This window comes from Macaca thibetana, chromosome 5 (genome assembly GCF_024542745.1).
Source record: "Macaca thibetana thibetana isolate TM-01 chromosome 5, ASM2454274v1, whole genome shotgun sequence".
NCBI lineage: Eukaryota > Metazoa > Chordata > Mammalia > Primates > Cercopithecidae > Macaca > Macaca thibetana.
In genome coordinates this window covers 30,555,559-30,579,992 of record NC_065582.1, presented here as the reverse complement: position 1 = coordinate 30,579,992, position 24,434 = coordinate 30,555,559, and the positions used below count along the sequence as shown (strand labels likewise).

Here is a 24,434-nt window from a genome sequence, read left to right as displayed (position 1 = left end):
ATATTTTAAAAGTTAGGCCCACTAATATTATACTAAGGAAAGCCAAAATCTTGCTGAAAGATCTTTTGTAGGTGTGACTCTTTAATGGACTGAAATAACTTACAGTTGTCTAAAATTCCTCATAGTTTTTAGAGGTGAAAAAAATACCACTCAAAATTGCTTCTTGTGTACCAGAAAATGTTGGAAGTGTTTTGGCAATATTTAAGAATATTGAAAAAATACAAGTAAATCAAAGAGTTTTTAAAAAACTTCTGTAAAACTTACTATCTAGTTATATATAATCTGAATAATTCAAATTATTGTTTAAAATCATCTTTCTCTAATCCATTTCTAAGTTTGGCAACTTTTAATTTTTAAGTAAGGACATTAAGAAGAAAACTGCTTAACTATCGTCCAATTATCACTATAGTTTGTTTTTATTATCATTTATTTATTTATTTATTTTAATTTTTTGAGACAGGGTCTCACTCAGTCGCCCAGGCTAGAGTGTGGTGGCGCAGTCACGGGTCACTGCAGCCTTGACCTCCCAAACTCAAGTGATTCTCCTCACGAGTAGCTGGGACTACAGGTGTGCACCACAATGACTAATTTTTTGTAGAGATGAGGTTTTACCATGTTGCCCATGGTAGTCTTGAACTCCTAAGCTCAAACAGTTCACCCGCTTCAGCCTCCCAGAGTGCTGGGATTACATGTGTGAGCCCCTGCGCCCAGCCTAAATTTTTTTTTTTTTTTAAAGTAGGGGGCATTTTAATACTCTCCCTCCCACTGCCAAAACAGAAAGACAAAAATCTTGGAATGAAGGAGCTACTTGGAATGAAGGAAGTCTTATCCCAAAACAGATCTGTGTCTCTTAATGTGGTGGGTTTTTTTGTGTGATTCTATATTATATCACCCTTCTAACCCCATTTTCCCACCAGCTGGTGTTTGGTGACAGCCATGTTAGATGAGACTACCTTAAGAGTGTGAAAGGATTGTAAGAATTTTCTGGCTGAACCACTTAATGCAGTTTAGTTCTTTTCTATAACCACTAACATTCAGCCTCTACCTTTAAGATTTTTAAATTGCAATTAGCACAGGTATTTGAGAGGTATTCCTTTACAGAATGAGTGTCAAACTTGTATCCCAGTGCCTGGTACAAAGTAAGAACTTAGTAAATCCTAACAGTTATCATTTTAAATAGGAAAAGGTTAATGATTATTAGTTTTTGAGACAGAGTTTCACTCTTGTTGCCCAGGCTGGAGTGTAATGGGGTGATCTCAGCTCACCACAACCTCCACCTCCCAGGTTCAAGTGATTCTCCTGCCTCAGCCTCTCAAGTAGCCGGGATTACAGGCATGCGCCACCATGCCTAGCTAATTTTTTGTGCTGGGATTACAGGCATGAGCCACTGTGCCCGCAGCCAGGAAAAGGTTAATTTTTTTTTTTTTTTTTTGAGACCCAGTCACTCTGTTGCCCAGGCTGGAGTGCAGGGGCGTGATCTTGGCTCACTGCAGGCTCTCCCTCCCGGGTTCACACTATTCTCCTGCCTCAGCTTCCCCAGTAGCTGGGACTACAGGTGCCACCACCATGCCTGGCTAATTTTTTTTGTATTTTTAGTAGAGACGGGGTTTCACTGTGTTAGCCAGGATGGTCTCGATCTCCTGACCTCGTGATCCGCCCACCTCGGCCTCCCCAAGTGCTGGGATTACAGACATGAGTCACTACACCCGGCCAGAAAAGGTTAATTATTAAGAAACTCTTGAACTTAGTAAATCCTAACAGTTATTGTTTATTATAGGAAAGGGCTAATTATTAAGAAACTATTATGGTTAGCTGTAATCTGTCTCTCCACAATTTTAGTTCATGTTTCTAGGTCTCTTTTAAAGCAATACAAGTGAATATTAATATTCCATTTTTATATAACTGTGTTTCAGATGTTTATAAAGATCCACCCTTTAATCCTCTTCTTCTGTATTAAATATTACCAGCTTTTTGTAGCTTTCCTAAACCAGTTACTGCTTGCTGTTGTTTGCATAGGTCCTATAATACCCTGCAGTGCAGATAACAGTAGAATTTTCTGTCTTCCTTGCTCTGGACATCATAGGTCTGATCATGTAACCTGAGATTATATTAAGGTTTTGGGTATTGTACATTGGCTCAGAGAGAGCCTTTGGCTTGCTCTGTTTTATAGATAACCCCTTCTACCTCCCACTCACCTGTGAATTGTTCCTTAAGCCTGACCCTCCCCTATCCTTTTCTTGTACAGGTGACATTTTGATAATATTCATGTAGGTCTTTATATTTATTCCTGTTAAATTTAAATTTACTGGTTTTAGCCTACTCTTTTTGCCTATCAAATTATTTAAAACTCCAGATTTTGTCAGTAAAGAAATTAGACATCTTTTATGATTACTCACCCATCCTGTGTCTGGTTCCCCATCTTAAAAAGTATGGAATAATATTTAACAGGTTAGTTTCTAAGTTGAAGTGGAATCACTTATGATTCATTCTGCAAACTACTGTGTGTCAAGTACTAGGGATAAAGCCCAGTCTGTCGTTGACCATATCAGGTAAGTGTTGTGAGGTTGCCCTCATGTAACTTATAATCCCAGTTTGTGATGCAGTATTTCCTGTTTTTCTTAAATAAAAACAGAGGGATAATTAACAGATCATTGTGCTCGTGCAACATAGTAATCCCAAGGGAATATATTACAGTCAAATTCGTAATAAAGATAATATTTTACATTTGCCATGTTGCTGTGTGAAATGTTAAAGTGGGGAGCCTTGTTCTAGGGCCTCGCCCCTAGAAAAAGCATGGAAGCAATTCACAACCACTGTTGAAGGACTCCACCTCCGAAACCTTGAGCAGAGGTTTGTAAGTGAAGTCTGGCCTTTTTAAAAGATAGATTCTAGGAAATGAAGTAAGCTTTGTTAAATCTGCTGTTAAGGTCTGCCCATTTTTCAAGTAAGTGCATTTTTAAAAGTCCCACGTGGGAATTTCTCATGGACTTACAGGCTTCTTTGTTTTTCTGCATGTCTCCATCTCATGTCATCTTTTAATCTTGCCCTTCTAACATGCTCCATGTGAATGTTTCTTACAGATAGTTGCCACATAATTTTCTTATACTTCTTATAGATAGTTGCCACATAATTTTTCAATTACAAATCAGATGCTACATAAACAGTTTGCTATCAGAAACTTTTTTAAAAAACATTTTCTTGGAACGTATCTGTGGAGTAAATCTTGGTGATCTTTCTTGAACTCTCATTTAGGTTTTTCTGATACTGAACATGAGCTCAACAGATTCCTTGTGTTTCTGAAGACTGTATTTAGATTCACTTAGATGTTTAGTTAGCATCTAGCATTTCCTATGAGTCAGCCATTGCATTGGTTCCTTTCATATTTTATTTCATAATTAAATTATTTTTAATAATGAACCAGAAGTACCATTTCACTTTATGAAAGTAGAAAAATGAAATTTTAGCCCAGGTGTCTTCTGTGACTGCTTTGGGTGGGGTGTGTCAAGGACTTGTGTGAGGTAAACCCAAGGATGAAATAGATGATGTGAAAATGTAAGATTGAGTTAAAATATAAAGTTTATCAGATAATCAACTTTTCTTCTAAAAGAAATTGCACTATTAATGCGGGATGTATTGGCTTTAGGAAAAAAGAAAGTAAAACTTCTGACCATGTCTACCATCTTTTATTTTGCGTTGGCTCCGTGCGTAATTAGTTTGATGTACTTATATAGAAAATTGCATTTTAAAATGACATTTTTGGGAGGTACGATTAAAGACTATAAATCCGATTTGTAAACTTTCTTGTTTTCTAGTATCAAAGAATGACTTCTTTCTGCTATACCCACAAGTTTTCCCCAGCTTCTATAGTTTTTCCTCTGTGGTAGCGGTGAGAGGGAATATTTAACTGTTAAGTGAAGTAAGTGGTATTAAACCTAGAATTCTATTTTGCATTCTTCTATGCTACTAACTCTATGATCTTATACACTTTATTTTTCTATGAAAGATAAGTACATTATTCTCTTGTTTCTCTTGGGTTTTGATGAAGTTTAATTAAATGTTTGTAAAGCACATTGAGATCTATGGTTAAACACTGTATATGTTCTAAGTATGATTAATCATTACTGAGAACAGACCATTTTTCTCAATTTCATAGTAATTAGAAAGTGAATACTTCAGATGGAAAAAAAAGAATATAATGGTATTAAATATAGCATAGAAAGCCTTTGCATTAAGTAGTTTCCTGAACTATATAATCTCCATTTTTTTGGAGTGTTGTTACTGATAATTTAGAAGTCATTGGATGTTATTGACAGGGTAGAAAGTTCTTACATGGTTCTTTTTCTTAACCGGATCTAGTTAATGCTACTTGGTAATGGTTAAGGAATGAGGTAAACATAACCCAAATTAGAGTGAACGTCAAGGTAAGTGTGATTTATTCTTTTTTGTATAAAATCTATAATATGGGTTTCCCCTAAATCCTTTGTTTATGTTTTATTTCTTTAGCAGTGTTTGGTATATTATAACCTGTCATAATTGTGTTTCAACATACAAGATAGTGTGGATAATGAAATTTCTGTATTACAATTATGAGTTTTAAGATGTGTAGGTTGTAGGAGTGGAGCCAGACTGAGAGAGAGATCACGCCAAGTCTCAGCACAGAAAAGCATCAGTGCCTGAGGATGTGTGATTTTACTTCATCTATCAGGTTCCCCGATTAGGTTAGTTTCCATCTTGAGAGAAGTCACACATTTTTCCAGAGAGAGGCAAGCAATTGGAAACCTCCATATATAAAGTCAGACACCATCAGCATGGGGGTAATTTGACATAACCTTGAGAATAATTTTTTGGCTCATGGATATGTGTTTTGTGGGACACGGGCCAGATGGAAGGTGTAGAACTTGATTATTTAATCCCTGAGTTGCCATTTACTTTTTTTTAATTGTGATAAAATATAAGTAACAATAAAATTTACAATTTTGTGTGTTTTTAAGTGTAAAAGGCCAATAGGATTAAATACATTCCCATTGTTTTTGCAACCATTACCACCATCCATCTCCAGAACTGTTTTGATCTTCCCAAGCTAAAACTCTATGCCATCGAACAATAACTCCCCAATCCCTCCTTCCCCCAGCACCTGGAAACCTCCATTCTACTTTGTACCTATGTGAATTTGACTACTCTGATATCTAGCGTAGAGCATTATATAGTATTTATCCTTTTGTGACTGGCTTATTTCTAGCTTGATGTCTTCAAGTTTTATCTGTAGTGTAGCATGTAATAGAAATTCATTCCTTTTGAAGGCTGAATAATGCATATACCACATTTGTATGAATATTATTCATACATTCATCTGTCGAACACTTGGGTTGCTTCTACCTTTTGGCAAAAGTTTACTTTTAAGTTGTTAGTTATGAATATTATAGAAAAATATTTGGGATTTTGACAGAAACTAGTCTAGAGGATTAAATAGGGTCTTTCCAGTGCCCTTTCCCAGTCAGTGGAAGGTTCATTCACTCAACAAGAATGAGAGTGCCTGCAGTGCTTGGGGCGGCGAACACAGGAGTGCCCACACACAGATGTGGCACCAGCCATTGTGGAGATGAGAGTGTAGTGGAGGAAGCAGACACTAACTGCTTAAATACTCTTGGGACTCCATGCAAAATTACAACGGTAGTAAATAAGTGCTTCCATGAAGGGATAAACACTAACATGAGATTTCTGAGGGTATTTCACCAGTATGTTTTTGGGGGTGGAGGTGGCATCAGTCAGGAAAGGAAGGAAGAAGGAAAGTTTCAGGCAGAGGAAATAACGTGTGCAAAGGCCCTTTTGTCTATCAGGGAGGCAAGAGCCGCCCATGCAACTTGGGAGTGCAGAGAGTGACTGTGAGCAGGGTGTAAATCTGGAAAACGTATAAATCTTGCAGATCATGATAAGAGTTTTGGTCTTTATGCCAGGAGCAGTGGGAAGCCATGGAAGTGTTTTGTTTTCATTTGTAAAGGGGGCTTAGTGGATGAGGGCAAAATGATTAGGCTTTAGTTTTTATAAGATTTCAGGAGGTGGTATTGTAAATAGGTTGGGTGGATGGAGTTAGAATCCAGACAGTTAATTAAGGAGACTTTTACAGTTCTCAAGGCAAAAAATAATGATTGGAGTGGGATGATAACAGCAAAGACAAAGAGAAATCTAAATTTGAGAAAAATTAGAGAATGTAATAAACAGATGTTGTGATGGATTGATCATGGACAGAGATGTTAAGGAAACTATTAGATGTAGAAATGGCGTAACAGGATCACTGTGGTTCATCATGTGAGTATTCCATGGGATGAGGAATGGTGTAAACCAAAACAGATTCTTGAGAGATTTGTCTGGGAAGTGGAGGAAGAGGAAAATACCGGGTCTGGAGAATGTTTCTGTTTTTGTTTTGTTTTTGAGATGGGAGAGACCTGCACATTTAAAAGCTGGCAGGGAGGACTCTGGTTGTGGGGCAGAGGTTAAGCATACATAGCAGAAGAAGAATAATGGGTAACGTTTGGAGAAGGATCCAAAAGAGTGATGTGGTGGGAATGGTTGCCTTTAGATATGATGAGAAAGAAGGAAAGAGAATAGGGTGGGCAGAGTCTTAGGTAGTAGTCAAGAAACACAAGTCAGCAAGCACTGACAATTCCAAAGTCAATTACTAAAAATGCTACATTTTCTGTATCTATTTTCTTTACATGTGCCATCATTGATAGATAAACCTGATTGTGAAAAGCTGACCAGTGTTTCAGAATTAAAATGTCCTTATTCTTTGTCAAATATAATGCAGTCTTTCAAATACCTACATACCTACGTGAAATTAAGAGTTTGTAATAGAATAATGTATCCTCATTTTATTTCAACTCTCTGCCTCTGAAGTTTGGTTTGGTTTTCAAAAAAACCTGGGTAGGTTAATTTTTTATATTATTTGCAAGGCAATATGTGCATCTGTGTGTGTGTATGTGTGTGTGTGTGTGTGGGTGTTTGTGAAAATCACATCGTCTAAATTTATACAATGCTTGTCAAGTGTGCATTTTATAAATTTTTGATAGATATTTGTTTACTATAGCACAGCGATATTTGAGGGTGGGATAGAGGTCACATTGATTCCTTTATCTTCACCTTGGTGAAAAAAAATCATATTTTAGTTCAAAGCTGTTCAAGTAAGTCCTTGCTCCGTTTTCCCACCCTGTCTTCAGTGATATTATTTGGAGTCAGCAATCAATGGATTCCATCCCTCTGAGACTTGCTTAACCTACAGCTGCTGATAGAATACAGGCAAGAGCTTGTTACTTTATCTGAATTGTCCATTGCTAACTTAATGAGTGAAATGGTTAAGTAGAGGAGGGGGCGAGTCTTAAGGAATGTGTGTACCATTTGAGCTGAATATTTCAGTGTATATAGGGAGAGGGAGGGTGAGAGAGAAATCCACTTACATCACTAGAACTGCATTGAGTGTGAGCCTTGCAGGTTAAGAGACAGACTACAGTGTCTTGCTTTCTGCAGGAAGCAGCAATGCCGTTTGTTTCCTAAGAGGAATTTTTTATTTAGAAAAGGAAGCTTTCTATCCAGGAAATGGCTTTCCTTGTGCGTTGCTATGCCAACTGCCTGCAGCCATGGTCCTCCAAAGTAAGCACAATAATGTAATTATATTGGTGTATTGCATTCAGACTCATGATTTTTGAGATTGTGTGTGTGCATGTGCTGTGTTTCTGTTAGTGGCTCTCTTGCTAGCAGGCATGCTTGTGTTGAGTGTGAGGGACAGACATCATTAAATTAAATGTCCATCAGTGTCATGCTGCTAAGATTAATTGTGCAAACTTGGTTAGTGGAGTGGGACAGAGATCACTGGTCACCACTCTGTCAGCATCATTAGCAGCTAGGGAGGAGTTCCCGATTCACACGCTCTGCCCTGATTTTTTTCTTTCTTTCATTTTCTTTTTTTTTCTCTTGGTTGGAGGGTTCTGTATGTGTGATTGCAGATGAAACAAGGGTATTAACAATGCTTGGCTGAATGCTAGAGCCTGGTTCTTATACCACCCTGACTAATATAATTCTGTGTTAAGCCTTTTTGAGGGGAGTCTGTGTGCAGTCAGCCATTTTAGCTTTTTTCTTTTTTTTTTTTTTTCCTCTCCTTTTCTTTTGCCTCTTGTTCTTCAATCTCAGAAATGATCTTGTTCTCTTGGAAGACTGAGAGCTGTATGAGGTTTTCTCGGTCTTGTCATAGCCTAGGATGGTTAGAGTTTCAATGTTATAAAAATGGAGACGAACACTGTTGTTCGGATTCCTTTTCTGGTCTACAAGTGTGAAGGGTTTTTAAGCTTACCAGTAGTGACACTTTAAGCTGCAGCTTGGTTTTCCCTCCTCCCTCTTTTTTTTTTTTTTCTTTCCTTTTTCTTTTAATTTAATGCTGTAGAGGGTGACTTGCCATCGTGAGAGATTGGTACATGATGTGTAAATTCAGTTCAGCATATGTTTCTTCATTATGAAACCACTAGCAATCCCAGCTAACCATGGAGTTATGGGCCAGCAGGAGAAACACTCAGTAAGTATCGCAAATGCCGCTTGTGCTTTGATAGCACGTCATAGAGAACTGCTTTAAAATGGGAATGTTGCTCTTTCTCTTGAGGGAAAACAGTTTTTGTAGAAGGTATAATAGTCTGCTTGGAGGAGGGGAGGGTACATTAAAACTGCCTTGTTCCTCCAATGTTGTAATTTTTAAAAATTTGAAGCAAGACCAGCAATTTATTTAAAGCAAAATCACTAATACTGAGAAATATTGGGCAGCTGATTTTTATATTCAGAAACTAAAGCGTGACAGTTCAGCTTCGACTTAATACTTGAATAGTTTTCAAAAAAAATGTTTTTGTAGTTGAAATTAATGAGAAATCATCAGAAAGGTTATTGAGAACAGGAATCTATAGTGAGGAATTCACATGTAGGTTTGAGTGTAGGAGGGAGAGCTTTGGTTATTGATTTGGTAATAAAGCGATCAGTGGGATTTATCTGACTTCTTAACATGTATTCATCACTTATGAAAACACAGATTTTTTTTAATGCCACAAAAAATTACTCCTTCTTTATAATTGATCCCATGAGTCAGCTATGTGTTTGTCAAGCTGAAATCCCATGGGCAGCTACCGAGAAAGACTTTTCTATGCCTAACAGCAAGTCAGAGCCTCCTGTTTCAGGAATGTGAGTTCTCACAGTGCTACTTTTATATCACCATATTGGGAGTTTTCTGGCATCACACAAATTCACCTGATTGATACATACATAAATATATTCAATCCTCAAAATGAAAATGCATGAATTTAGGCAGCTTGTATAGTAGTCTAAGTATTTTTGAAATGCCTTCTTCTACATCCTAGCATCTAGCAGGTTGTTAAAGTGTAGGAATTGTCTTTCATGTATTCTAAAGAAGATAAGATGGTAAACTTCAAAAGTGGAAATAAGTCGCTGAGGCTTTGTAAGTTTATAGATAGGAGGCCATGAATGTAGAGTATTTAGATGCTTAGGTTCATGAGTATAATTTGGTTTTGTTCATCATTATGAACAAAATTACCAACTAAATCCAAGAGGTGTTCTTAGACGAAGTGATTCTTTGCGCACTGTCTCACCTCAGGAATGAGCCATGCAAGCTGCGCTTAAGGCAGCGGCTGTGTGGGAAGCATGTTATGACGCTGCGCCGAGAGCCCAGCCCCTTACCGTGAGGTCCTCGTGGTACTTCACTAATTAACTCTCTTTGGATCAGATCCAGAGAAAGACCAGCCCTAAACTTAATTTCACTAGTAGTAAAGGGTGTTGTAGAGAAGTTCCATTGTAGTTTGATTTTCTTAACAGGGCCTTTGAAATTAAACTCTTCTGTAGTCATGATTTTCCAGGTAAAAGTAAGAGTGTTAGTTAAGCTATACTTGAGGAACCTTAGAAATAAAAGTTAAACCCCAGGCTTTTTACTTAACTGTTTCATATGTCTTTTCTTAAAGTATGTGTGTATGTTTGTGTGGGGGGGTATTTAAATGAATAATAATATAAATTTAATGAACAAAGAAAATTGTTGGCTGGGCGTGGTGGCTCACACCTATAATCCGAGCACTTTGAGAGGCAGAGGTGGTAGGATTGCTTGAGGCCAGAAGTTTGAGACTACTGTGGGCAGCATAGTGAAATTCATCTCTATTTAAAAAAAGAAAAGAAAGTTGTTAAAACCATTTACTGCCAGGAGGAGGAAAACATATTACTACATTCATGAAAAGGCCAGTTGGGACAGATACTACCTAGTAGTGCCTGAACTACAGTCCCTGATCTTATTCTGTAAACCTGTTTGTTTCCTGACAAGTGCCTATATTTTGCTACAATTTAGAGAGATACTAAACTAAAGTAACACTAGCAATAAAATAACTTTGGATCAAGCAATTTATAGAAAATATGTGAGTGGTATTGCCCATGATACTTTGGTTAGAACTTAAAATACTAGAATTTGCCATCTCAAGATGCCACATGCAGCTTAGGATATCAAGATCTTGCTGTATCATAGTTGACTAGTCCTTTGATTCTATTGAGCTTGCTATGTAATAATCAGACCTTTAAAATTTTAATTGTGTGTGAGGAGTTTAATAAGAAAATAATTACTCAGGCTCTCAATAAATGACTCAATGTAGTTGTTGGGCAAAAATGAGTGAGATGGCCCCTTTTTCATCCTATGAGGTTTTATGGTGTCAGAGCTAATTTCAAATGAATAGAATTTATTAAATTCACAAATACTTCTGTTTTTGCTTCTTCAAAAAGTTTGTGGACTTTTAAATGGCTTGGCTTCTTTGACTGCAGCAGGTAGTGCAGTACTAGAAAACAAAAACCATTAAATTTGGGGTGGAGGCATTTTTTAGCTATGACAAGGCATAAGTAGTAAGCTCAGTTATTGTACTTTATCAGAACCTTTCAGATCTCATGGGCTTTTATTCTTTATTTGTTGTCTCTCATTCGATGCATACCTTAGTTGCTGGCACATAATAGACGTACGATAAATACCTTTGAATTTCTCTTTAAACTTTTGGATGAATAAAGTCTCAACCTTTTTAACTAGTAAATTTTACATATTTTATCACACCTCCCCCCAATTCCATGTTATGTGGTTGATTGATAATACTAGGATGAATACCCACATGTCACCAGAAATGCACCCAGCACTGGGCTGTATTTTTATAGTCATGTGGTGCTTTTCTGTTAGTCTTCAGAGGAATCTCATGATTTTGTGAATATAAAAATGTAAAAATCTTGTGATTTCTTTTTAAAATAAGAGGAGATTTCTAACATTTCAGAACTGTATTATGAGACTGCGTTTTTCTAAAGACTACTGTGGACCATTAGTTGGATAGACTGTTAATAGATGGTAGATGAAGAAAAGTTTTATAGGCTCATTAAGTTAGGGAAAATGTTAGCATTAAAAGTATCTTTACTCAATTTACCAACTGTTTTGTTTTTTAAAGTGAAGCTCTTCTCTCCCCATTTTGTCCAGCTCAGATGCCTTTGAAAATTCCACAATGTAGGATGGATTAGAAACTCTGTAAATTAAAAAAAAGTTTTAAAATAAATTAATTTGATGCTATCAAACTGATAACATGTTTTTGAATTTTACATTTTTGTAGAAATTGATTTATATAGTGTGCTATACTTAAATCACAGCCCAAGTCATGATTAAATAATAATAAAAATAGTAGTACACATAAGAAAGTGCCCTACTTAAATATGGGAATAAATTGCAGTAGCTGTAATTTATAGAGTAATGTACTGCATAGCAGACACTATATTACATATTATCTCAATTCTTAAGAAACAGTATTACCTTTTTACATATGAAAAAACTGAGATTAAAAAGAGTTTTCTCAGGAGCATATTACTAGTAAGTGGTGGAGCCATCATTGGTACCCAGGTTTGTCTGATTTTATAGCCATTGCCTTAACCACAGACTTACACTACTTATCCCTGTGTGACCAAATTTAGTCTACTTCCGGTGTGTAGACTGCATAATTATGAGAGCTAGTATTAACCAGTGGAATATACAACTTGAAAAAGTGCTTTTTTTCCTGCAGCTGTCTTTTTCCTGGCATATGTGACATTCCAAGCAGAAAGAATATCATGATCAAAATCATTTTACAAAACTTTCATTGCTTGGCTGAGTCAATCGTACATCTATCCATTTTGAAATCATGTTGACTTGAGTTGAGATGGTCAGGAATAGTTGCCATTTAGCCCAGTTCCTTTCTTCCTTCTGCTTTTCTGTGTTTGGCCCTACCGTGTACATTTCCTTTTTGCTGCTTAACTCTTTAAACATATGCTCAATGTCTCAACTTCCTCTGCCTATTCCCTTTGTAATTTCTGAGTGCCTGACCGTGGCCACTTGTGTTCTACTAGAAGTCCTGAACCTTGCCATTGCGTCTCGCCTGTTTCTGCCCCAGTGAACCCTGCATACGGTGGAGCCTGACTTCAATTCATGATCACCTCCCTTAAGTCCATACCGCCCATGACTCATCTGTAGCCATAAGTATCATTTTCATCATTCAGAAGCCCCTTAACCAAGAAGGATATAACTTAACCATATTTTCTAAATTCCTATTGGTCACTTAAGACCCTCTATAATCTACATTTGTTCCCTTATAAACGTATAAGATTGGGCTCTTTTATTTTAGGACAAGCTGGCCTGATGAGAAACACTCCAGGTTCATTTTTTTTTCTCATTTCTCAGCTTGCTGTGTTCATGGCTTGACTTTGACTTGGTCCTTAACGCTTCATATTTATCTCTATGTTAATAAGGAATCAGGATCACTTAATATGCAGTGCTTAATTTTATTAGTTCTTCTAATTGATGCTTATAAATTTGTTTGGTCTTTACAGTTAGATGACAGATTACATCTGGAATGAATTCCATGTGTTCAAACGGTATGGCTGGAATTTAAAACTGTTTATCAGCTGTTAAGAGTACAGTATAGAGAAGGATTTTTCAGGCTGGAACAATAACATGTGAGGGCCCAAGGTAGGAAGATGGAGAAGAATATGAGGGTTCTGAGGAAAAACAATGAAATCATCACTGTTGGAGTTTTGTGTTAGAGAGAAGTAGGTCAGTACAGGTGATGGAGTGGAGGATGTTAGAATACCAGATAAATTAATGACTATTTTGAAGATGCAGCAAAGGAGTGTAACCTCTTTCTTCACCTCTCCTTCCTGTCTTTCAGCTGGAACAGATTTAAGAGAACTCAATTAACAAAAAATGAGTTATATTACCATGACAGTTTGACCTTGTCTGTAAACATTGGGTAGAATGTTTCTTTAGTATATTTTGATTGATGGATTTTCCTTAGCAATGTAGGAAAAAAGCACCAGGACTAATTATAGAGGCTAGGGTACACCTCTTCTGGGTGAGACTCCACCTCTTCATTATCTGATCTTTATTTTGTCTATTATAACAGATATATTTCCTGAGATGAAATAAACTTATCTCTTGGCATGATTTTCCACTGTGCTTGCTAGCAGAGGGGATTGAGAGGAAGCATATCCTGTTGTTTCATTCAAGGACAAGGTCGTCTTGCCTTGGATTTGGGCCAAGAAACCCTGGCAACAAATAATAGATCTTTTTACCCCCATTAGAAGTGAAGAAATGTATTTAGAAACTTGCCAAGACATTGCATGCTCTGCTTATATGGGTAAGACAGTGCTTTTTCCAGTGGTATCACTGTGTATCCAGTTATGTCACAGAGGACATATTAAAGTAAGATCTTTACTTTTAGTCAAAATAAGTATACTTCGTATCTTTGCTTTTAAATATTTTTAGTAATAATTCATTAAAAAATCTATCTGAAAATAAAATCAATTTAGGTTAGTGAAAAAGAATGATGAACTTTAGAAAAAGCAAATGCTCAAAATGTATCATTAGGAATTCAGTTATTCTCCTTTAACCATTTAACCCTAGTAAGATCAGTAATCAGTTTCTTTCTTTCTTTCTCATTTTAAATATTATATAAAATGCACCAAAGTAAATGCTCTGTAAGTTTGGTCTCATAGGTATAAGTATTCCTTAAACATAACCTGACATTTCTCTTCTCTTCTCGTCTCTTCTCGTCTCTTCTCTTCTCTTCTCTTCTCTTCTCTTCTCTTCTCTTCATTTTTTGAGATGGAGTCTCGCTCTGTCGCCTGGGCTGAAGTACAGTGACACAGTCTTGGCTCACTGCTACCTCCGTCTCCCGGGTTCAAGCATTCCTCCCCCTCAGTCTCCCAAGTAGCTGGGATTACAGGCGCCCGCCACCACGCCCAGCTAATTTTTGTATTTTTAGTAGAGGCGGAATTTCGCCATGTTGGCCAGGCTGGTCTTGAACTCCTCACCTCAGGTGATGTGCCTGCCTTGGCCTCCCAAAGTGCTGGATTACAGGCTGAGCCACTGCACCCAGCCCTGACATTTCTTTAATCTGCCTCCAGAGGTTTGACCAAACTCCTAATTTATTCAGGTAATCTGTTAAGAATTCCTCCAGATGAATGCTGAAGTTTTCTTCATTTTCTTTTGTTTAACAATAAAGGTAAAATTATTTTACAGTTACTTTCAATCCTTAATGAAGTACTTTTTAATGCTTACTTTATATCCCTCATTTTAGAAAAACTAACTTATTACTGTCATGTCTGTAATGCTCTTTATAAACTTTTGAAAGCCTTTTCAATTTAGATCAAATAACTTTTATCATTATATATTTTATTCAAATATAGTTTGCTTATAAGCTTTTTTGAAAAATATTTTAAAAATAAAATGAGTGTCTAAGTATAGCTACATACAGATATAACCATGTGAGCATGTATAAAAATATACACGTGTGTGTGTGTAGTGTGTTTGTAGTTTAAATGAAAGTTTGTAAATGTGTCCTTAAGGTCTCTATTAATATCCTTGTTCTGAGATCTTTGTTCTCTCTGACCTACTTTTTCTTCATCCTTAAGAAGTGGTCTTTATAGACATGACACATGCTTGTGATTATTTCCATATAGTATTAAGATGCCAATGCTATTAGTATTGTCTTAGGTATTACACAGAATGGGCTAAATGGAATAGTGTCTGGTTTTTGGAACATAGATTAAGAAACCAATAGAAAAGATATATTAGGGAATGTAGATATAACTTTGCTACCTTAAAGCTACTTTAAAGACATGATGTAACAGAGCAGACTTTAAAAATGCAGCATATTGCATCACACAAGAAGTTCTCTTAAGCTCACCAATGGTCCCTGCCACTCACTGTCTTTCCTATTGGTACAGAAACACCCATGCCATAAAGAGTTAATCACTTGTCACCCTCTGCCATTTCTTCTTCTTAATTGAACCTCTAACATAGGCCTTGTATGTAGTTTTGTTGTGTTTTTCTCTCTTTCGCTTGTGTGTGTGTATGATATATAAGAATCTTATTATAATTGCAGTCTATGATACATCATATCAATCATCCACTATCTATATTTCTTTTGTACTCTGAAGTCACTATATAAATATGCCCCATATGCTTCAGATCTCTTCATTCCACATCAATAGACCAAATTCTCTTTTACAACTTACACTGGATATTCATCATGAAGGCTGTTTTCGGAGACATCTTAGGCATGAGTTAGCCTTACGTTTATTAATAAAGTGACAGCCTGAAAAATTTCTTTACAGTTATCAAAGTTATATTCTTCTTCAATGAACTCTAGAGAGATACATTACTGGTTTGCAATATTGACTTGGTTTGATGATTAAATGAAACATACCCTCCTTTCCCCTTTATTGATATATCTATATACGTGTACTTATTTCATATGTAAGTATGTGTATGTGTAAATATAATTAATCCATACTCTCATTTTTAATTTTGGTGTGTAGAAAAAAACTAGAATTAAGATTTGCTTACTTTATTAGTAAAAATTGAATTTTGAGAATATATGTTCTATCTCTTGTCATAGATGTTTTATTTTCTTACTCTTCTCTAATAGAGTTGAAAATACAGATTACAATGGAGTCATCTTATTATAGGGTATTTTCAGTGGGCAAAAATTTAATAAAAGTGGCAAAAAAGAACATCACACTTTTCATGATGAAGACAATAAAACATGAAATGTGAAAAAGTGAAGAGTTGTAATTTTTTCATTCCCTCTCTTAGGGGAAAAAAATGGGTAACCCACTTTTGCATTCTGAAGTATTTTTATTAAGTGGGAGCACTCTTGTTTATTTTTCTCAGTAATTAAGAAATATTTGGACTTAAATGGGAGAATTCTGCCATATAATTTTTATGGGTACTATGGAACTGAGAAGGACTACTAAAAGTACTACAGTAATTTTAATACTTAAACCTTAAGTACTTCATATTATAGTATCTTTAATAGTAGTGGAAAAGGAGATTGCCGGCCGGGCGCGGTGGCTCAAGCCTGTAATCCCGGCACTTTGGGAGGCCAAGACGGGCGCATCACAAGGTCAGGAGATGGAGACCATCCTGGCTAACATGGTGAAACCCCGTCTCTACTAAAAAAATACAAAAAAAAAAAAAAAAACTAGCCGGGCGAGGTGGCGGGCGCCCGTAGTCCCAGCTACTCGGGAGGCTGAGGCAGGAGAATGGCGTGAACCCCGGAGGCGGAGCTTGCAGTGAGCTGAGATCCGGCCACTGCACTCCAGCCTGGGCTACAGAGCAAGACTCCGTCTCAAAAAAAAAAAAAAAAAAAAAAAAAGGAGATTGCCTTGAGTTCCTTGTCAGTAAAGATTTAGAATGATTCTTTAGTCACTGGGCCTATAGTGGCTGGGTTGGTGGGGGTTGCGGAAAGTTTAGCAAAAATGAGCGATGAGTAAATTTATGCCCCAGGTTTCCAGTGACTAAGAATGTGAAGGATGAAATTAGCTTTTTCGTTATGACTAATAAATTTTACACTTACTTGTTTTCTTGAAGGTATACTTTTGTTCATTTTAAATGGCAACTTAAAGATATGGATGCATAGGACTATTTCCTGTTGAAATGAGTATCATTTGTTGAAATAGTCAAATGTCAAAATCATAGTATTTTAGGGATAACATTTACCTAAATGTAAAAATAACTTAAAACAATTTTATGTAGAAGAAGGCATACTTTGAATAGCTAACCTAATTTTCACAGATTGTTTTTATTTGTTACAGTTATTTAGGCAGCAGCTTGGTCTGTGTCTTGTTATAACAAATAAAATTTGAAATAGCAGCTAAAGAAAGTATAAACACAGGTGACATTTCTTCTCCCTTTGCACTGTATATAGTGAGCCTTTTATCACTAAAATCTTTTTTTTTTTTTTTTGAGACGGAGTCTCGCTCTGTCACCCAGGCTGGAGTGCGGTGGCCGGATCTCAGCTCACTGCAAGCTCCGCCTCCCGGGTTCACGCCATTCTCCTGCCTCAGCCTCCCGAGTAGCTGGGACTACAGGCGCCCGCCACCTCGCCCGGCTAGTTTTTTGTATTTTTTTTTTTTTAGTAGAGACGGGGTTTCACCGTGTTAGCCAGGATGGTCTCGATCTCCTGACCTCGTGATCCGCCCGTCTCGGCCTCCCAAAGTGCTGGGATTACAGGCGTGAGCCACCGCGCCCGGCCACTAAAATCTTTTAATGTGTTCATTTTAGTTGGGCATATTCCCAGATTTCTTTACCCTTCATTATCCCTATTTCCCCTCTGAAAAAAATTAACAACCTGATATAAATAAGAATTAAAGCATGTCTGTTGAACAACCTCACAAAAGATCATTAGAAGTGATATTACGAAATTCTTTTTTTTTCCTAGAAAAAGAAATAGGGATAACTTTAAATGTCGTAGCTGTTTCTTAGAGCAAGACTAGTCAGGGACTATCTTTCAAAAGAAGAGGAAAATACAGATTTTAGTTCTTAATGAAAGTGTCTTCAGTGTCAGCTAAATAAAACGTTAAAAATTAACATTTCGAGTACTTGCTGGATATTAGAAAAGAAGTAAATCTATATTGATATTAAAAACATATAGGTTAAAATAAGTACATTTTTATATAAGAACAGCCACTGACTAGTGCAGAAGCACTCTGCAGAAAATGAACGGAGAGAAAAAAATTACAAAACATTTACATTTACATTACTGTTGTTCTTTTGTCATCTGAGCAGTTCCATTATGTTTGAAATTGTATGTTATGCTTATTTGCTTTGTAAGAAGAGAGTATTAATAAGGAAACAACATTCTGAATGTTTTCTTGTGGGTTTTCTTCAGAGTTCTGTAAAAGATTAGAAACTGTGGTTTGAAAATTTTCCATCTAGTTGGAGTAACATATATTTAAATACTGGGTGAACGGACAAAAAGTATATAGGAATGCACAGGCAAGACTGTCACCCGTAATTGAGTTGTCCCCAAAGAAGCAAATAAGACTCAAATTTTACCAGTAAAGGGTAGGACATAAGCAAGATGGGAAGAAAAAAGGAAATGGGAAGAACGTTTGCAAAGCGGAAGGAACAAGCTAAAACCTTGAATCAGAAAGGTTCATGTGCCATCAAGGAGCAGTGAGTGGATCAACTTGGCTGAGATGCTAGGGCAGTTGGAGGAAAGCTGGGTTGATGAGAGGGGTCAGTTTGCAGAAGCCGTTGAATGTCAACTCAAGGAATTTTGGTCTCATCTGTGGATACATATAATAATTAGAAAACCATTAGCCATTGAATATAGTGAAATGAAATTGTTTGGTGTGGCCAGGGTACCAGTGTGGTGTTAACGTTCATGGGTATGGTCTTTTAGGGTGACTAGTAGAATCAAGCTATCTCTGTTGATCTGGGCACAGTCTGCTCACTGCTAACTTTATGATGTCAGCAGATGAAAGGATCAAGAATTCCTTGATGTTATTTTCCTTTAAAATTTGACTGTCTATGTGTTTCCATGAAAATGTCACTGCTTGACTCACCTTACTTTAAATGACCCAGTACTTTGTTTTCATTGATTATTAATTGGATCTTAATTTCAAAGATGTTGAAATGAAATAAACTTTTAGAATCCACGAAATGTGGTATTAGCCATTAACATATTTAATGTTTATGTTTAATATATTCAATAATAACATCTGTGTATTACATTAATAGTAATGTGCAGATAGTACAACTGGATATGCTGTTAACCTTCCCAGGTTCCTTACAGCAGATTCACTTGTTAAGGAAAATTCAGTGTCACCATTCACTTGTCTTGGTTATTTGATTGTGAATAAGACGTCCCCTATCTTAGAGTTGCTCACAGAATGATAGTAGGAGATGAGGGATCTGCTGACGTGTGTACCCACTGTTATGTATGGGGGCTGACTGAGGAGTGTGCAGGGGGTAGCTGGGGCCCACCAGGTGAATGCATATGAACATGGTGAATAAAGGCATTTCAGGCAGATGGAGTTTTGGAAAATTTGAGCTGTGCATCAGAGTCATCTGGAAGTCCTGGAACACAGGGTTTGAAAAAATCCAGGATAGAGTGGGATTGAAGATGACCTGCTCCCACTTTGGTTTAAATACTCTACTCTTGTAATTTATATAATGTTATCATTCCTACCCCTAAAGAACCTGAGTACTTAAATATATTGAAATAACTACTCAGGGTTCCACAGGAGCTCTCGAAATTTAGCAGTGGATGGAAGGGGGGAATCTGACTTAGAAGTGAAACTGCTGCTAGTAACCCATCTATAAAAATAGCCCACGTTAGGAAATAGTTTGCACATGTGATTACGAAAACAGTAATCTGGCCAGTTGTGACCTTTGTGAACAAAGTTATGTTAAGAGAAGGGATTAGTAAGAGCTGTAGCATTGTGGTCAGAAAACTCTAGAATCAGTAACTTGGATATATAATCTGGCTTCCCCACTCATTCGCTGTATGACCCTGGCTGTATGGCCCTTTAACATGGAATCTTCATTTGTAAAATGGAGTTAATATGGTTGTGTGAAGATTAAATGAGGTAAAACCTATAAAGTGCTTAGAATAATACACAACCCATAAATACAAGTCTTATATTTTTGTAGGAAGATTTTATCCACACTATCCAGGAGGTAAGGAAAATTAAACCTGTTACACACGTGAGGCAGAGACAGTACACTTGTCTTTTACAAGTACACTTGATGTTTCCCTTTCCTTTAGGTGACTGTCCTTAAGTTGGTTTGCCTTTTCCATCGCCTACCGTTCCATATCAGCAGCAACCTTCTTTTTACTAGTTTGTTATTAGAGTGAAAAAGCAACAGTAATGATATCATTAGTTAAAATGGAAGGCTCCCTTTGTTCTAGGCAATGTTTGAAACTCTTCATTTATTATCTCATTGAATCCTCACAATAATGTGAGAGTGCTGCCTCCACATACTAAAGAAATCGGGACATAGAGATAAAGTAACTTTCTCGAAGTCACAGGCTAATGCCTGGTGGAGCCATTGGCAGGATTTTCTTGTATGTGCAGATGCATGTGCACACACAGGTCTATTTGGGGAAGCTACGTGAAATACCTGTCCTTTGTACATAGGTTAAAGGATAGACAGTTCCTTTTGTTTTCAGTGTGTCCTGTGGATTATAATTCTTATCAGAAAGTCCACGAACAGTTTATTCCTCCCTCAACATTTAGAGGTGATTTTCTTTCAAATAGATTTCAAAGGGATTTCATAAGTGCCGTGTCATAACTGCTACCATCCCTGACATAAAATGTAGAGTAACTTTACCTTGATCCTGATAGAAATAAAACCAGAGTATTTTATTGTTCCTCAGTCTTAGCCAGAATTGCAAGAATACAATTTTGTTTTGAAGAACTACTCTTTTTTTTTTTTTTTTTTAAAGACAGGGTCTTACTCTGTCAGCCAGGCTGGACAGGCTGGAGTGCAGTGGTGTGATCTCAGCTCACTGCAACCTCCGCCTCCTGGGTTCCTGTGATTCTTCCACCTCAGCCTCCCGAGTAGCTGGGATTACAGGTGCGTGTCACCACACCCACACCCAGCTAATTTTTGTGGAATTTTTGGTAGAGACAGGGTTTCATCATGTTGGCCAGGCTGCTCTCTCAACTCCTAAGCTCAAGTGATCTGCCCGCCTTGGCCTCCCAAACTGCTGGGATTACAGGTGTGAGCCACTGCACCTGGCCTATATGCACATTTTCTCTTGTTAATTTAACCTTTTAGGAGCAGGTCACCATGCTTATCTGAAATTTCCCATCCATATGGTTTGCCAGAGGTCTTTCATGTTATCCTTTTTTAGACTTGGATTTAGAAAATAATCCTGCTTTGACTTACTATTTGGGTGATATAATTGCTCTCTTAATTTGTTTCTAGTTAGATAAGTAATCTATAGGGAGCTAATTTTAGTATATAGCCAGATGAAAGAGTTTTCTCAGCCAGACTGACTCAGCAACATAGTCTTAGCCATTTAAAATACATATAAATAAATAATAATTAGGTTTATCTTTATTACGGTTTTGACTGTGAAATATAATTAGACCTTTTAGAAAACTGTATTAGGATATATTTTCACCTGGCCACAACAGAGTGCCCTGAAATCCACTGATTATGGATTCTTCTTCCTTGGCACTGCTAATGGCACTGTATTCAGTCCCTACTCTCTGAAAAGAGTGTATGTCTGATGATGATGGCTGTGGTGGTAGACTAGGTAGGACAAGAGCACATCCTTGAAGGAGTTCATGTCACGTGCTGGCTTTATTAGCCACGTGTATATATATTACTCCTTTCTCTGTATTGTTCCCTCCTTAAAGTGTCATCCAGAGCTGCTGTGGAAAAAGATATTGTCGTCAGTTTGTTTATAATAAAGTTAATGAGTGACTTTGAATTGTTAACCCTGAGCCTGGATCTATATTGAAGCATCATACATAGTGTAGCAAAACTTATTAATGGTACTCATTGCATATTATCTTCAAGCATTTTAGTAAGCATATTTAAAACAAAAGTCTTAATTTTTTCAACTGTGGACCTCTACACAGCAATAGGAAGGAACTATTCCAACTAGGTTTTTTTGTGTAGTAAAACAATAAAGTAATTTATTTACCAGAGACCTTGATTTGAGTTCTTGTTCTGATGTTAGCTAGCTGCACAATGCTTAGACAAGTAATTTAACTACTTCTTCTTTTTTTTTTTTTGACATGGAGTCTCGCTCTGTCTCCAGGCTAGAGTGCAATGGCGCCATCTCGGCTCACCGCAACCTCTACCTCTGCCTCCCGGGTTCAAGCGATTCTCCTTCCTCAGCCTCCTGAGTAGCTGGGCCTACAGGCATGCACCATCACACGCAGCTAATTTTTGTATTTTTAGTAGAGACGGAGTTTCACCATGTTGGCCAGGATGGTCTCGATCTTTTGACCTCATGATCCGCCCGCCTTGGCCTCCCAAAATGCTGGGATTACAGGCGTGAGCCACCACATCTGGCTGTCATTTAACTTCTTAAAGTTACTGATTTCTCCCTTCAAAATGGAGGTCATGATTGTCATACTGGTCTACCTCACAATATTATTTTGAAAATTATTGGCTGGGCATGGTGGCTCACGCTTGTAATCCCAGCACTTTTGGGAGGCTGAGGCGGGTGGATCACCTGAAGATTCAGGAGTTCAAGGCCACCCTGGCCAACGTGGTGAAACCCCTTCTCTACTTAAAATATCAAACATTAGCTGGGCACGGTGGTGTGCACCTGTAACCCCTGCTACTCGGGAGGCTGGGGCAGGAGAATCACTTGCACCCAGGAGGTAGAGGTTGCAATGAGCTGAGATTGGGCCATTGCACTCTAGCCTGGGCAACAAGAGTGAAACTTTGTTTCAAAAAAAGAAAAAAGAATTATTAATAGTTACAGTAATAATTACAATTATTTTACTAAGTACTCTGTGTGTGTGTGTGTGTGTGTGTTTGTGTGTGTGTGTGTGTGTGTGATTTTCTTTAGTCATCTAACAATATTAGGAGCAAAATGGGATTCTGCTTCTCATTCTTTAGATGAAAACTTGAGGTTTAAATGAGAAAACTAGAGTTCATGTCATCCGAATCTTTTTGCACACTGTAAAGCTTATGTGAATGCCAGTTATTGTTGTTAGATTGTAATGCTCTAGAGTCATTCCTATGTGGGTTGGAACCCAACTCTTCTCTGTATCTGTGTGACAGTAGGCAGATTGCTTCAATGTTCAGAACCATTTTTCCTGATCTGTCAAGTGCTGTTAATGATGCATACTTCATAGGTTTTGCAGGAATTACATATCTGGCACATGGCCTGACACACGGTGGCATCCATGAATTCGACTCCTGCTTTTTCAGCTAGGATGTTTTCCTTTTCTTGATTTTTAAATAGAATGTTGATGGTGATTCAGAGACTTATTTATTTGATTTTAACTTCGTAGAACATGATTTTCTGTTGGACATCTTAGATTAATTACGATTTGCTTTAAGATCCTTTATTAACTACTCTTTACACATTGGTACTGGTTTGCAAAATAGCTCATAAAAGACCATAATTGATATGAAAAATTTGTATTATTTTTTCCCTAAGTACTTCAATTTTTTCCCACTTATTAAGTGATTTTGTGCAAGTCGAGCTGCTTAGTAAGACCTGTCTTTGTAGTCATTTCGTGTGTGTGTTTGCAAGGAGGTATTTTTAGATAGTTTAGCTGAACAGCAATCTGACGTCTTTAGAGGAGACATCAGTTCATTATGTGGATACAAATTCTATGCTTTCGGCTTTTATACACCAAGTCTTAATTTAAATCTGTTTTTCTTGCCTTTTCTAACGAAAGAGACTACATCATGGTATGTATTCTATTTCTTCCTAAGGCTTGCCTTTCTGGTTAACCTTTGCTTAAGAAATGATCAAGGTAGAAATGTCTTTATTTGCTCACAACTTAATATAGATTATAGAAGCATGGGATTTGGAGCTGTATTTAAATATGCCATTATACATTGTGCTATACAGTGTTTTTCTATTGCAATGTGATTCAGGGATTTAAAATAGTCATTATGGGGCTCATAAATGCTGCGTTCTTTTAAGAAGAAGAATGTAAAGGCCAAGATGTGGGAGTTCTATACTTCTTATAACTGCACATACTGCTTTATCGGTTTAAAAAAAATGCCTTTTGCTTTGTGAAAGATAATTTAATGCTGAGTATGTAAGAGGAACGTTGTTATTTGCTTTCTTATTGCTCTAAATACAGTGTTTATAGGAAGTTATAATATCTTCTTTTATCTGATTCTCCTTACCCCTTTCGAAATACTGGGAAAAGAAACTCTTAAGGCTTAAGCAAATTCATGTTAGTTGTTTGTGACACTTATCTCAAAAGAGATAATACCTTTGGTAAATGATATACTTAGTACCTTTGATTAATGATAAACATAGAAATTTTTTTTCTAAACATAGTAAATTTTTTTACTACAGCTAAGTTGAGAAACTATTCATAGAGAAGTTTAAAAGATTTTTTAAAAATAATTT

At 37.0% G+C, this 24,434-nt stretch overlaps 1 protein-coding gene across 13 annotated transcripts in view; it reads left to right on the top strand.

Annotated features, from left to right (window-relative positions):
- RAPGEF2 (Rap guanine nucleotide exchange factor 2) overlaps positions 1-24,434 on the top strand; it is a 487,682-nt gene that overhangs the window by 386,989 nt on the left and 76,259 nt on the right. For 3 of the 13 annotated variants that reach the window (XM_050790934.1, XM_050790932.1, XM_050790930.1), the window contains exon 1: positions 7,654-8,560. The exons of 7 other annotated variants lie outside the window; for them this stretch is intronic. In XM_050790934.1, the coding sequence (XP_050646891.1) occupies positions 8,501-8,560 (60 nt within the window). In that variant the 5' untranslated portion in view covers positions 7,654-8,500. 3 more of the 13 variants (XM_050790931.1, XM_050790935.1, XM_050790933.1) reach the window with 3 other exon arrangements.